The 15,757-nt window shown below is 49.5% G+C and overlaps 1 protein-coding gene across 2 annotated transcripts in view; it reads left to right on the top strand.

Annotated features, from left to right (window-relative positions):
* Nucleotides 1-14,933, top strand: part of TMEM72 (transmembrane protein 72) — a 30,501-nt gene extending 15,568 nt beyond the window's left edge. Inside the window, exons 1-5 of one of the 2 annotated variants that reach the window (XM_049103405.1) lie at nt 281-321; nt 2,871-2,937; nt 6,752-6,823; nt 8,394-8,533; nt 9,948-14,933. In XM_049103405.1, coding sequence (XP_048959362.1) covers nt 9,953-10,426 — 474 coding nt within the window. In that variant the 5' untranslated portion in view covers nt 281-321; nt 2,871-2,937; nt 6,752-6,823; nt 8,394-8,533; nt 9,948-9,952 and the 3' untranslated portion in view covers nt 10,427-14,933. Of the gene's footprint in view, nt 1-280; nt 322-2,870; nt 2,938-6,751; nt 6,824-8,393; nt 8,534-9,947 lie in introns of those variants that run through there. The other variant, XM_025466414.3, reaches the window with a different exon arrangement.
* Nucleotides 14,934-15,757: the final 824 nt, after the last annotated feature.

Genomic DNA, 15,757 nt, shown 5'->3' with positions numbered 1-15,757 from the left:
CATCAGGAGCCACAACCAGAACTTTGCTTCAAACCCATGTGCTGGAGATGGGGAGGCCAGGGAGAGGCCAGGAACACCCCGGAGCACACCTTGTGTCTGCTGCTTAATCTCAGCCAAATATCGCCAAAGCCTCTTAACCTGTAGCCTGGGGTCAGGTCGCTCAGCCTCTCCACTCAAGGCCCTCCCTACCCATCCTTTTTTTTTTTTTTTTTAATTTTTTTTTCCTCCCTGCCCATCCTGCAGAGGCTGCTATTTAAAGACTCACTCTCCCGACTACCCCACAGGGACTGCCTATTGCCCCTTTCTGTGCTAAGTACCAAGGTAAGAACACACAAAATAGAGATTCCAACTCAGCTCTCTCTTCTCCGCTGTTTCACTGACTTTTTTTTAACTGCAAACCAGTGCTGCCGCTGCAGCATTCCTAGAATGCCCCTTTGACTATAGGCCTTTTGTTTCCACCAGAAGTCATCAAAATAAGTCTCCACACAAATTCAGTAAAGGGGCTGAGTTCCCAAGACCCTCTCCTGCCACCTGCTGGCCACTCACCACAAGGCCTTGCAAATCTCCAAAGAAGGCCCGGGAATGAAGCCCCTGCCACAAGCAAGCAAGGGACTGAGCACCTGCTATGTACTTGGCATCAGTCAGCTTATTGAATCCTTATAACCATTATGTGCAAGAAAGGATAAGGAGGATTCTGAGGCTCAGAGAGGCCTGGTGACTCAGCTACTAACCGGCAGATGTAAGACTACAATGCTGGAATGACTTAGGTTTGTTTTGCCTACACTCTCGGCGCCTGTTTCCCTTCTGTAAAATGAGGATCACATCGTAGTTTCATGTAAGATTGTTGTGATGGTTTAAAGAGCTAATAAATGCGAAGTGTTGAGAACAGGACAGGATATATAGTGAAAACTAAGTAGATGGGCATCTGCCCGCAGTACGTACACACAGCCCGCACACATCACACACACCACACATATATGCATATGTCACATACACATGCACACATCACATGCCCATCACACACATCACACACATATACACACATCACATACCATGCATGTACACATCACACACCACACATGCACTTATCATATACCCATCACACACACACATGCACACACACATCACACACTACAATGCCACACATACACACCACACACACACAAACACTAGTAGTGGAAATCAGGAAACTCAAGACTCTGTATCCAGAGTCTTGAATTTGGTCTGCAGGTCCTTTACTGTCTGATGTGTCCTTGGAAGAACTACACAAGGTGACTCGATTTCCTCCTCATAAAATAGGAAGCATAGATCTCCCCATGTCTCAGGGATGCTACAGGGAGCCAGGATGAGCATGACCCCTGTGTATGAAGCATGAAGTGCTCTACAGGTCATGCTGACCCTCTGGAAGTGTGTGTGGCTGACCAGCACTCCCGGCGCTTGCCTGGTACAAGGCAGTGAAGCTCTAGCCCCTGGAGAGGGCAGAGGCACAGTGTCCTCCACCCAAACCTCCTCCAGACCAAGCCCAGTGGGGCACTGGAGCCCTCTGGGGCCCCCTGACACTAAGCATACTTAGGCACCTCCCTCTCTTCCTAGATTGAAGCATTCTGTCCCCTTCTTCCTAAAGTCCTTCCACAACCCAGTCCCCTCAAAAGTGGGGGGGGGGGGTGCTGGTGGCTTAAGTGAGGAGCTCTGCACTGCTGCTCAGGAGGGAGGGAGAATTTCCACAGGGGATAAAGGGCTCAGGACACCCCGGCCAGAAGTTTACATTGTGTCTCTGCCAGGGAGGAGAGGAGTCATCAGACCCAGGGAAGCAGTCTCCCAGACAGCAGAGATGAAGGGGCCACCTACAGGCCACCAGATACCACAGCCTAGCCCCACCGTCTTGATTTTCTGGGAAGGACACATGGTGGAGCCATAATTCAGCCAATACCAGGGTGTGTCATCTGAGCCCAGAGAGAAATGTAGGATGCGTGCAGTGTAATCAGGTAGGACCGGAAAGAACTCAAGTTAGTGGGCCACGCAGCCTTGCAGGAGGGTTTCAGGACACCTCCATGCTGTCTACAGAATGTTCCCATCGGTGAGTGGATGGGGTCTGAGTCATAGCTCATTGAGTGGCACAAAGAGAGCAAGGGGATCCCTGTGAGAGGACAGCCCAGATCCAGCAAAGTCTGGAAAGGTAGATCCAGGACAAAATTCACCCCAGACAAATGGAAGGTCAGGTGCTTGAGCACAAACACCAACTGCCAAGAAAGGACAAGAGGAGAGATGAAGTTGATCAGAGCAAACCCTCAGGTGCTTAACCAGCACTGGGTCCAGAGCCAGGAGCCAGGAGCGAGTTACACAGCCACCCAACCAGCAAGTGGAAAGATGGCCACAGAAACAGCTAGAACAGTGATCTGGGCAAGGGAATGGGGGTTGGGAAGGTCCCATCCATGGCCAACCACTGACCCCAGACACACAGCACATATGCATATGGACTGCAGGACAGTGAGGGCCCTTGAAGCGGTGACATGAGGAGGACAGCTGTGGAACAGAGGGGCTGGTGGCCTGTTAGCACAAGTTGTCTCTGGGGACACCAGGGGTGGTGGCATGCCCAATGTGGGCAGAGAAGCAAAGGCATCTGTGCTCTGGGGGCTGGATTAAAAGACCTCTGGATTCTTCCTGAAACCCCTCTGGTTTCAAGAGACCAGTCCAGAAGTCTCCTGCTCTCTTACATTTTCCCAGCCACCAATCCCAGTGTCGTGTGCAGAAGAGCCTACCCTGATTCTCAGGCCTGAGGCAGAAGGCTCACTCCACAGCCGGGGAACCTTCCGCAGGGCCACATGTGGCTAGAGCACCTGAGCCCACTCTCTCTTCTCTTCCCCTCTTAGTGTTGATCGGCGTGGGCACTGAGACCTTCCTCCAGGGGCAGTTCAAAAGCCTGGCTTTTTATTTGCTGTGAGTATGTTTGCATGGGCCCCTCCTTGCCTGAGTGTTGTGCTCTGGCTCCCCCTGAGTCTGTCTTGTCAGACTAACACAGAGCAGCCCCCTACCCCTTTCCCACGCTAACTCTATCATGTCCCACAGGTGGAAGAAGCAGAGGGGGCTTCTAGGATATTGTCTTAGTTTGGGCAGGGCTTTGGTCAGATCACTACCTAAATAAAATAATTATCCTCCCATCCATCCACCTACTCACCCATCCTCCCATCCATCCATTCAACCGCCAGCCATCCATCTACCTGCCTATCCATCCACCCAGCCCAGCCAGCCAGCCATTGACTACTATCTATCCAGCCAGCCATCTGTCCATCCATCCATCTTTTCCATCATTTCTTTGTCAGCAAATATTAACTGAGCTCTTATTTTAAAGAGAGAGGAATCAGCTCAAGACTATGTATTTGAGCCCTTCTGCATGTCAAGCACAGAAAAATGTTTTATTTACATTGTGTCCTTTAACTGACAGCACTGTAGAAGTGCATACTGACCTAGTTTTTCAGATTAGGAACTTCAGAGGGAATAAGCAGCTCAGCCCATGTCAACAAACTTATGAGCAACAGGGCCCAGACTCAGGCCTGGGGCCACTGAGTTCCCTAGCCTCTATCCTTTCTTCCCTGCCAGCCGCGTCCACAAATGCCTGCCAGTGGGAAGGAGATCACTGGGCTGTGGCGGCCTGAAGAGGGAGGAAAGCTTGGGGTCCCTGCCAGCTCTGACCAACCAGCTTCTCCAGCAGCCCCCTTCTGAGAGACACAGAGTTCCTGTGCTTCTGGGCCATGGTTTGCCTATAGGGTCCCCAGGATGCCTCCTTCCCAACAACATCCACCTCCATCCCTGCCTCCCTGCTCAGGGCAGCTCTTTGATTTGCTCAGTGGATCACACCCACTATCTCCCAGCAGTCTTCCACCCTCCTAGCGCATTTCCACACTACCACAAAGTTAGCCACCTAGAAATGCAGGGCTATTCCGGACAGCCCCTGCCACGGCCTCCAGGCCATATTTTTCTGCCATTTTCCAGCCTCCACTTTATTTCTGGTCACTGAACTTACACACACCTCAGGAGCTTCTGACTCTTCTTCAAACTCACCTACATCACCTCACCTCCAAGCCGTCGCTCATCCCATCGAGCACCTGGGGTGACTTACCACCCACCTCGACATTGCCAAAGCCTGATATTCCTTCCTGGCATTCTGCCCTGGGAAGCCTGCCCCAAGCCTGGAGCCCCTGCTGCCTGAAAGTGACTTCTCTTCGCTCTGAACTCCTTCCGTGTCTTACTGAGCCTGTCCACAGCTGCCGTGCACTGTCTCCCTGGAATCCAGAAGCAAGCCTGGTCTTCCTCTTTTCTCTCATCCTCTCTTTCTACCTAGCTTCCCCACAAATGTCACTTCAGGTAAGGGGTAAGTGTGATTGTCTTACTGTAACAGGTCAGTTCCATAGCCAGTTAATGCAAACTGCATCCTGCCCAGAAGCCTGCCCCTTCCTCATTGTTCTGTCCCTGTCCCGAGGGCCCATCTGATCACCTTGTGGCCCAGGCCTGGAAGACATTATTTCTAGCCTCAGGAACCCCCAGCCCTCACTGTGCAGTAGTTTATGTACTGCTTCAGCCCCCCACGGGATGGGCAGCCACTGCCCGCCTGCCCATCCCTCCTGCACTCACACTCACTCCTCAAGGGCCATCTCAGCATCCTGCTTCCCTCTTCCCTCACCATCTCCTGCCCTTCCTTACACACATGCAGTCTCCTCTGCAGATCTCAGACTCCTGCCTCTGTGTTCCCTCACACTCAGAGTGTAGCACACTCTCAATTGTAGCACACCCCTGTAGGGCTGTCACTCCCTGCACTGTATCCCGGGGACCCAGCAGGGCCGAGGCCAAGAGCAGGCTCCAGTAGGAACTGAGCTATCACTGGTTTTGTCTTTGTTCTTCTCTACTTCTCTACACACCAGCTTCCTCTCCTGTCATTCTCCTTCCTGCGGGAATCCCTCACCCGCCTTCCTCACACTCACCCCAAACAGCAGACACACCATTGGCTGAAGAGTCTGAGTGGCTAGTGTGGTGCCCCAGGGCAGAGACCGTGGTTCGTAGGATCTTGCAACCACAGCAGGGCTCTCGGCTTGGATTCACTGCCCCGCCTGAGCGACCAGACTTTCCGGGCCTCAAAAGGCACAGCCTCTATAGCACCAGACAGGACACCTGCCAAGTCACTCTACTGCCCAAGCCTCAGTTTCCTCCTGGTCCCCCATCCCAGGATGTACAAAAAGGTGATGACACTTGTTTTACAAAGTACGTGCCCTGGTGTGCTTGTGAGGAATACAGGCTCAGGAGTCTAGGTGCTGGGTTCAAATATTGCCCCTGCTTGTGATCTGCTGTGTGACCACAGCAAGGAGCCTGACCTTTCTGTGCCTCAGTGCCCATAGCTGTAGGCTGAGGGTTATTACAGTGCTTTAACAATAAAATTGTTAGAAGGACTAAATGAATTGATACTTCTAAAGTCCTTAGAACATGCTTGGCACAGAGTGCTCATTATGTAATGTCAGTTATTCAATCTAAAAGTTGAGGGATAAGGGTTAAGGAGATACTGAGAGAGAGAGTAAGAGAGAATAGGGATTAAGTACTAAATGCTCATGGAGAAAGAGAAAAAAACGATAATAACTAACATTTATCTAATGAGCACTATGTGCCACATTTGAGAGGCTTTACAAACATCTATTCATTCATTCACTCATTTATTCACTCTAGTGATGTCCATGGAGCACTTAACAATAAGCCATTCCCAGAGTGGGCCTGGGCTGTAGAGAAGAATTAGAGAGGGAACTGCCAAAATGAGTTCACAGACTGGTAGCTCAGGTCACACCAAGCAAGAGGGTACCAGACAGACAAAAGGAGGAAAGAGGAGTCCTTCCTAGAGGAACTAGCTTGTGCAAAGTCCCTGTGGCACCTGGTAGCTTCCTGAGTATTCGGAGAACTATAGAAGTTCATGTAAGGCTTTAAAGGCATGCTAAGAAATTTCAATTTTATAGGCCAGTGGGATCCTCCAATAAAGCATGTAAGTTCCATTCCTGAACATTCTGATGTATCATGACATGAGGCTAGCACAGAAATATATGATTTTACATATTTTCCAGAAGATTCTGATTGGAAGTTCCCTGTACCACACTTGGAACATGAGGAGTTTGAGGCTTTCTGGACTGGGGAGAATATCATCACATTCAGGTGTCAGAAGGAGCCCTCAGGACAGCCAGGGACAGATAGAGGGGCAGGAGAGGAGAGCAGATGGCAGGGCATTAGGGAGGCAGAAAAGGAGAGATGAGTGCAGGGCTCAAGGGGGCAGTACCCAAACTCAGGTCATATAGGTGAAGTCAGAAACTGTTTGGATAGTGGGAAAAGGGGGAGAAGGAAGGAGTCTGGAACAGATCCAAACTTAAGGTTGGCACAACCAAGTAGTGAATGTTATCCTCATGACAGAAGGGAGAAAGACGTGCCTGCCTCTAGCCACACAGGGGCTGGGATCAAGGCAGCCTCCCCTGCTGGCCTGTACTCCCTCACCCATCTCTGGGCCCTGGCTCCCACCCCTCCACTGAGGCCCAACCCAGCACAGGTCCTGGCATCAAGGCAACTCCTGGAAGATGCTGGCTGGGCGGCAGCATTAGGTCAGGAAACTCCTGGTCAGTTTGTTGGCCATAGATGGCCAGGAGCCCCAAATGCTATGAGGAAACAGGCCATGGGAGAGTGAAGGGCAGATCGGATGACAGCAGACTTCCCTTATCTGTATCCACCACAGGTTTATAGGAGCTGTCATCTCCGTGTGTGAAGGGGCCTACTTTGTGTCTCAGCTGCTGGCCATCTGCTTCCAGTAAGTAGCCTCAAGAGCAGCCCTTCCATCACCTCCTAGCCCCAGACACCCCCAGACCCCTCCTTCCGTGAGGCCACATCCCCCTGTGATGTCCCGCTCCCAAAGAAGCTGCAGATGGGTTCCCTCCCTGCAGCACAGCTAGCCCCTGCCTGGACATGGGCTCAGCTCTGCAGGGTTCAGCAGTCCCCTTGCTCTGCTCCCAATCAGGGGAGTGGAGTGAAGCATTCACACAGGGCCTATCCCCACCTAGCATCCCCTGCAGAGGCCATCCCCACCTCCAGGAACAGCCCACAGCTGCATGTGCCACCCCAGGCACCCATGGAGAGGTGATGGCCCTGCAGAAGGCCGGGTGGTCTTGGAGTAAGCAGAGTTAGATTTGGGAACTGGCTCTTTTTCCTGCTAGGACCCAGGCACAAGTCAAGGGCTACAAGGATCTTGGGAAGCCACATGGCCATGGAGGCCCATACTTGCTGTCCAGCAGTGCTCAGTTCATAGAAACTGTCAGCAGGGTGGCCAAGGGCTGTCCCTGGACCACAACTCTCAGAACCCAAACAGTTGTGCCTCTCAGTAGTCAGAGAAAGAGCCAGGCCTCAAATCCAGCTGTCCTAGTACCTTGCAAGACGATCAGCTGCCTCCCAAGTTTCCCAGCCCTGAGGCAACAGGCTTCCTCCTTTCTGATGAATGTCACTGCCAAGGAATCTTAGCAACTTCTCCAGCACAGAGGAAGGAGGAACACTGAGTCCAAAGAGGCATTTCACCCAGCTCTGGACTCCCTCCTCTCTCAGCCAGGGTCTGGTCACAAAAGTGTCCACCAGAGGGCACCAATGAGCCATAGCTATGGTGCCTGGAAGGAGGACTGTGCTCTGGACCAGCCCATCATCCTCCAACCCCCACCACTGCCCCCAAACCAGCCTAGACAGACCCCTGCTCCAGACCAATTCAGAGGATGAAGGAGACAAAGCTAAAGGCAGGTCCTTTCCTCCTCTGAAGCCTGGAGGCAAAACTCCTGAGGAAACCTCCTCAACATCAGTCCTCTGCCAGGCCCAAGTGTGATCCCTCCAGGCCAGTTCACAAAGAAGCCCCTCTGGGCTGATGCCATCTTATGGCTAGGTGAGGCTCTGTGAGCAAGGTGGACCTGGGTTCCAGCCAGTTCACTCAGGTGGCCAGGCAGCTTGTGTGGTGCACCGTCCACACAACTGTCCCCAGCCAGCTGTTTCCCATACTGTGTGCCTTCTCCACTGGGGACCTCCAAATGGGCCCCTGAGTCTCCTATTCTTCTCACTGACTTTGTTGAATCATGGTATCATTTAGATCCCTTCACCATTATAGAAAGACAGGATTAGGCAGGCTTTCAGAAAAACTGTGGGCCCTCTGGAAGGACTCAGGAAACACCCCTAACTGTGGAACCCAGGATGAGGACCCTAGCCCCTGGGGAGTGTTCAGCCAGAGGCCACTAAAGATAACGTGGGCTTGGCAGATCCCAATCCCAGCCTCTAATCGCTGCACATGTTGCTGGGGCTTTTCTGGGTTGTTTCCTGTTTCCTGCTAATCCTGGACTCCCTCCCACCAGGTGTCAGCCAGAGTCCCTGGCCTACAGAGCAAGGGAGAAAGCCCGCTGGTTAGGCTGCTTCCAGAAGTTCCTGGCATACGTGCTGCTGTCCGTGGCCTGCTTTCTCCACCCTGTCCTGGTCTGGCACGTGACCATCCCAGGTAGGAGCTCCAGGAATTAGTGAAGGCAGGGATCCCCCACCACAGGGGGCTCTGAGCAGGAGAGGCTGAATCCCTCCTCTCCAGGCCTCAGTGACACTGGCTCCAGGGCCCCACTGGCTCCACTGACTTCTCTGGCCTAGGTCATGGGGATGAGGAAGTATCAGATATCCTGCTGACCAAGAGGCAGGAATGTCCCTTCATGTAGGCCCCGAGGCTGCACCCACAAACGGAGACTTTTCACCCAATGCTTATGTGTGATCTGAGCCTTCAGAGAGTGTGAGCTAGTCACCTCTCTGTCCAAACCCCTCCATGGCTCCCCAGTGCCTACCCATTCAGGTCTAAAACTCCTCAGCCTGGTTTAGAAGGCATGCCATGATGGGACCCCGGGCATCCCCTCAGAGCCTCCTCATCTCCCGCTCTACCTCAGAGGTCGTGCCAGTCAGCTAGAAGCCAGGACTCAGTGCTCCCAGCCCTGGGTTTTGTCCACAACCTCTCCAGCTAGTACCCTTCTGTTCCCAGACTCCCTAGCTGTGAAAACCATGTCCCTCCCCATGACCTGCCTAAAATGCCAGGAAGCCCAGTGGGCAGAGAGGCAAAGTTGAAAGGCAGAGCCTCCTCCTCTTTCCTGCGGTTTCTTTTAATGTACCTGTCACAGCATCAAGGCCACTCTGCCCAGCCTTCAGTGGACTCCAGAGGATTCAGCATTGCTGAGATCAAAGCAAGCCACAACCTCCCACTCCTTAGAGAAGGAGAGATGCCCAGAGGCTTCCTCTGGATAGGACAGGTCTCCTGACAGGAGACCCAGAGCAGAACAATGTCAGCCTGAGACAGAGGGACCTCTGACTTAGAGACCAGGGGTCGAGGGGGTGAGGTTGTAGGGAGTACACATAAGAGAGGCACCCAGGCTAGGCCAGCCCCACCCAATAGGATTTACACTTTCCTCCATGTTTATTAGGGAAGCTGAGGAAAGAGCATCTCCCCACTTCTGGGAATGGAAGGAAGCCCAGTTCAGCAGTGGATGTCCAGTATCCAAAATAGAGTGCAGGCCCACTGCAGGCACTGCAGCCCCAACCCAACATATTATCCTAAGAGTATGGCCAAGCATGGTGATGAGAGGCCAAGCAGGCAGCACCAGGGTTGGCTGTCAACAGGCAGGGGGCCTCAGGCACAGGGTCCCCAGCTAACCATCAGGCTGAGGGCCCCAGCACAACTCTGGCCCCATTGACATCCCTTAGCCAGACATCAGGCCAGCCCCCTGAATCTGAAGTGGGTATGTGAGAACAGATTAGATGCACAGGCTGGAGCCCAGAGGGCCTGAGTGTGCCACGGTGGCCCTTTGGAATGGTGGGCTTGGACAGCCTCTGGCTCTTCTCTGACACATGTCTAGCATCCTGACCTCCCACATCCCTTCCAGGTTCCATGCTCATCATCACTGGCTTGGCCTACTTCCTGCTGAGCAAACAGAAGAAAAGCAAAGCTGACCCAGAGGTGCTGGCTCCTGCAGAGCAGTACACGGACCCTTCCAGCAGTGCCGTGAGCACCACTGGCTCGGGGGACACTGAGCAAACCTACACCTTCCACGGAGCCCTCAAAGAGGGGACCGGCTCCCTCCTCATCCACATGAAGAGCATTCTGAAGGGGACCAAGAAGCCCAATGCCCTCCAGCACCCAGACACTCTGACCGAGCTGACGCTGGAGCCAGCTGACTCATTGGTCAAGAAGAAGCAGGTACACTTTGAAGACAGTATGGTCAGAATCATCCCATCTCTCACCGAAAACCCGGATGATGGGGACAGTGAGCCTGAGGAGACCACCTCTGACACCACCCCTATCATCCCTCCCCCACAAGCCCCTATCTTCCTATCTTCTCTCACAGACACCAACCTATTCTGAGTGACTTGCTCCAGCCTCAGGGAAACTCAGCAAGGGGTCTGCATTGATTGATGGCCCTGCCTGCAGTTTCCTGGTGTCTGGGGGCCCTCCAGGGAGATTGGGGTTCTCACAAGTTAGTGCTTCAAGGGGTGACCAGATATCCCCATGGCTTCCGGGACCATCGAGTGGCATGGCAGGTCCTACAGAGGCCTCAAGGAAGGCACAAATGAAGCTAATGTTGCCTCAAGCCAATAGAGCTTCCTCCTTCCCAGACGTGGAGTCGGGGAGATCCTTGTGCTTTGCATAAGGCCCCTTCAGCCCCAGAAGCCAATGGACTTCTCTTGCTCCTGACATGGGGGCCCAGCACTCAGCAAGGACTCATCATCCATCCCATCTCTGAGGCAACAATCCAGCTCCGAAGGCCCAAGGACGTGTTGACTCCTTAAGCATCTCAAAGACAGGTGTGGAAGGTGGCCCTAGATCCCAACCCCCTGGTGAGATTGCTCCTAAGGGAAGCAAGGCTGCAAGCCCCGAAGGATGGGAGCAGCAGGAGCAGTGGGCCGCATTCTCTGCATGCCTGGGGCTGGTGCTGGGCAGCAGGAGTTACAGAGCCCTTCAGGGAACAATGCCACTCTGTTCTCACTGCAGGGAAAAGCAAGCTCATTCCAGAAGCATCACTGAGGACTCCCCACATCCCCACCACATGAACTTTCCTGAGAGATTCCATGCAGATGATGTAAACTAAAAGATCTTGGAAGGCAACAACGATTCAGCAATGAGAGCCCCAGCACAGCACAGCACAGCACACAGAGCCTGTGGTGTGGGGGGTGGGCAGGGAAACGGTGCTCCGGAGACACACAGCCCAGAGAAGTGGCTGTACCATGCCTACTGGCCTGGTGGCAGAATAGGTGATAAGTACACATTTGTTTAAAATGTAAGGGAGAGAAGGGGAGGGGAAGAGGGGAGATAGGAGGGAAGTGGGCAGGCAGGCTAACTCTCTGCCACTGGACTACAGAAGTGACCATTAACCTAGAACAAACAAAGAAATTTGAATCAGAAATTCCTTCAAAGGTTTTCAAAAAAGTGTCATTTGGCCCGTGGGATTATTGCATAGAAGACCAGACACATTATTCTTCATAGGCAATCTCAGTGAATGGGTGATCTGTAGAAACAGTGATAGTGTTTCCCAGTGTGTGTGTGAGAGAGCAAGCACCCCAGTTCCACAGAGCAACCCTTAGAGCACATAATTTAAGGACTAGGTAATAAACATGTGTTCATTCCTGACATTTTTAGACATCCCCTAGGAGTTACTTTGCAAACATGTGGGAATAACGGCCAGATGATCAGTCTGGTGCCTAAATTCAACAGGTGTCCCAAATGAGCAGCCCTCTTCCCGTTCTTCCTGTAAAACCAAGAGAGAACAAACAAATAAATATGTTCTCATGAGCCCTTGATAATGGAAGTGGCGAAACTGCTTATCTGCCACCAGAGAAGAGCTTCAGAATCTGAGAGTCCACACAGTAATAACAGAATGTGGGTATTGGTAGACAGGAATGGCGCCCAGTTCCTAATGGGCCAGATATCCCAGGCAGGCCCCTTGGCGCAGAAGAAGCCTATGTGGGGAGGAGCCAGGGGTTCTGCACCTGTCACATGCGTTAGGGGAATTCGATAGACACAGGCACCCTCACAGAACAGGCATGGGAGGCTGCTCTGCTCTGTTCTCGGTTCTCAGAACCCCAGCCAGCAGGGTGGGGACGGATGACCAGTTCACAAGAAGCAAACCCTGAAGTGCAGTATCAGAGCTGTTTAATAAACACTTCTGTAAACCCAAGGAGCAGAGCATTGTTTGGAATGGGTCTTAGAGGGGAGGCACATGTCAAGAGTTCCAGGTGATATGATGCTCCTGCCCTCCTGAGACATCTGGACTTCCCGGTGTCCATCATCAGTAAAGCGAGAGTTTGCTGGCTATGCTTTAGGGGCTCAAACAATTATGATCTTCCCTAACTTAGCAAAATAATTCTATCAAACATGCTGTTGCTGCCAACAAAAACAACAACAGCACAGCTGGGATGAGATCATTAAACAGCCTGGAGCCCCTCACCTCTGTCAGTAGACCAGACAAGAAAGTGGCACCTCCTGATGAGCAGATGAACACCACATGTCATCATTTGATTCTCAGCCCAAGACATTCTACCAGCGCATCCCTACCCACAGCTAGCCCGTAAAGATGTTGTAATAACCCTTTTCCCTGATGAGAAACGAAGACCAGAATGGCTGATCCTATCCTGTTCTTTTCCCTTTCCCAGCAGAAAGTGGAGCAGACATTTTGTAGACATGGAACAGAGCAATTGGAAGTAGAAAGAACATTGGGCTGGGATCATTGGCTCTGCTTCTAACCTGCTGATAGACCTTGGCCAACCTTCAACTTCTCTGGTTTCAGGTTCCCCTATTATGTGGGAATAACAGCACTTCTCTCAGGATTGGTGCAGTGATTCAACCAAAAGGATGGGGAAAGTGCTGTTCAGGTTACAAAATCATCCAGGCCAGTGTGAGTGCATGTCCCAATCACTGCAAGGGCCTCATGCCATGTGTGAGTGCCCTGCAAGGAAGACACAATGTAAGGAAGCACTGAGGAAGCAAGATATGTCTCAGTGGCAAGGCCAGTGCAGGTCCAAAAATTCCTTTCTCCACTCCAGATTCCAGGGCTTGAGCCTTGGAAAAGTGTAGCCACCACCGTCCAGCTTAGACAGAGAGCCACAGCAGATCATCAATCATGAGGATATACTTGGGGGGGGGGGGTTGTGTGTGTGCAATCCAGTAGATCCAGTATATCCATTCTGTCTCCTTCCTTCCTTCCTTTCTTTCTTTCTTTCTTTCTTTCTTTCTTTCTTTCTTTCTTTCTTTCTTTCTTTCTTCTTTTTCTTTCTTTCTTCTCTTTTTTGTTTTTAAAACATACTTACTGAGATATGTTTCACAAACCATAAAATTCACCAATTTAAAGTGCACAATTAAATTATTTTTAGTATACTCATAATCAAGTTCATCACAATCTAAGTTCACAATATTTTCATCACTCCTAAAAAAAACCTGGTACCCATTAACAATCACAACCCCAACGCCATCCAAAAGAACCATTTATCTACTTTCTCTCTTTATAGATTCTCCTATTCTTGCATTTCATATAAGTGGAATCATATAATATGTGGCCTTTTGTTATTTGCTTTGTTCACTTAACATAATATTTTCAAGGTTCATCCATGTTGTAACATGTATCCTTATGTTCCTCCTTTTTGTGGCTGAACAATATTCCATTATAGGTATATGCCACATTGTGTTTATCTCTTCATTTGCTGATGGACATTTGGGTTGTTTAGACTTTGTGCCTATCATGAACAATGTTGCTATGAACATTCATATTTTGAGGTGGATATATATTTTCATTTCTCTTTGACATCTGCATAGGGGTGGAATCACTGGATCAAATAGTAACTCAAGGTCTAACTTCTTATAAAACTGCCAAATGTTTTCCAAAGGTGCTACATCATTTTACATTGCCACTAACAATGATTTCTCCACATCCTCACCAACATTTGTTAATGTCCTTTTCATTATTGTCATCCATTCATTGTGGTTTTTACATTCATTTCTCTAATGTCTCACAGGGTAGAGCATCTTTTCATGTCATTGTTGACCATTTGTGTATCTTCTTTGAGAAATGTCTATTCAAATTCTTTGCCTTTTTGAAACTGGGTTGTCTTTTGAGTTGTTAAAGTTTCTTATATCTTCATATACTAGGCCCTTACCAGATACTTGATTTACAAATATTTTCTTCCATCCCATGGGTTGCCTTTTCACTTTCTTGGTAGTGCCCTTTGAAATACAAAAGATTACATTTTGGTGAAGTCCAGCTTATCTATTTCTTTTCTTTTGTTGCTTATTGTTTTGTGGCCAAATCTAAGAGGCCATTGCCTAACCAAAGGTCATGAAGGTTTATTCCTATATTTTTTCTAAGAGTTTTATAGTTTGGGTTCTTAAATTTAGAAATAACAGTTGGGGGTGATTTTTGTGCATGGTGTAATGTGGAGTCTAAATTAATTATTTCACTTGTGGATATCCAGTTGGCCCAGCACCATTTATTGAATTAAATTGTTTTGCCTCCTTTGTTGAAAATTTATAGACCATAAATTTCTGCACTTGCAGCTCTATTCCATTGATCTGTGTATCTGTCCTTATGGCATTAGCACAGATAACTGTACCTTTGTAGTAAGTATATTTTGAAATTAGGAAGTATAAGCCCCCAACTTTATTCTTTTTCAAGATGGTTTGGTTTTCAAGGTCCTTCATATTTCCATATGATAAAGGATCAGCTTGTCAATATTTGAAAAAAAAAAGCCAGCTGGAATTTTGATAGGGATTTATTTCATGGACTCTGCAGATCAGTTTTGAGAGCATTGCCATCTTCACAATGTAAATTCTTCCATCCCATCAATGTATGGTGCCTTTCTATTTATTTAGATTGTCTTCAAACTCTTTCTTTTTTTTTTTTTTTTTTTTTTTTTTTTTTTTTAAATTTTTTTTTTTTTTTTTTTAATTTATTTATGATAGTCACAGAGAGAGAAAGAGGGAGAGGCAGAGACACAGGCAGAGGGAGAAGCAGGCTCCATGCACCGAGAGCCCGATGTGGGATTCGATCCCGGGTCTCCAGGATCGCGCCCTGGGCCAAAGGCAGGCGCCAAACCGCTGCGCCACCCAGGGATCCCGTCTTCAAACTCTTTCAATGTTATGTGCAAGCTTTACCCTTCTTTGTAAAATTATTCCTAAGTATTTTGTTCTTTTTTCATGCTTCTGTAAATGGAATCATTTTCCTTTTTTCTCAGCTTTATTGAGGTATAATTGACAAATAAAATTATATATATTTAAGTGTACAATGTGAAATTTAATTTACACATTCATTGTAAAATGATTTCCACAACCAAGTTACTTAGCACATCTATCACCATTTTAGGAATTTGTCCATTTCATCCAAGTTATCTAATTTGTTGGTGTCATATTGTTCATAATACTATGCTACAGTCCCTTTCATTTCTGTAATTTGAGTCTTTTCCCTGTTCTGCCTGGTCATCCTAGCTAAAAGATTGTCAATTTTGTTGAACTTTATTTTTTTAAAGATTTTATTTATTTATTTATGATATACACAGAGAAAGAGGCAGAGACACAGAAGAGGGAAAAGCAGGCTCCATACAGGGAGCTGGATGTGGGACTCGATCCTGGGTCTCCAGACCACACCCAGGGCTGAAGGCAGCGCTAAACCGCTGAGCCACCCGGGCTGCTCTTTTGTTGAACTTTAAAAAA

Source organism: Canis lupus, chromosome 28, assembly GCF_003254725.2.
Source record: "Canis lupus dingo isolate Sandy chromosome 28, ASM325472v2, whole genome shotgun sequence".
Lineage (NCBI taxonomy): Eukaryota > Metazoa > Chordata > Mammalia > Carnivora > Canidae > Canis > Canis lupus.
The sequence above is the reverse complement of the archived record's forward strand: the minus strand, read 5'-3'. Positions and strand labels throughout refer to the sequence as shown.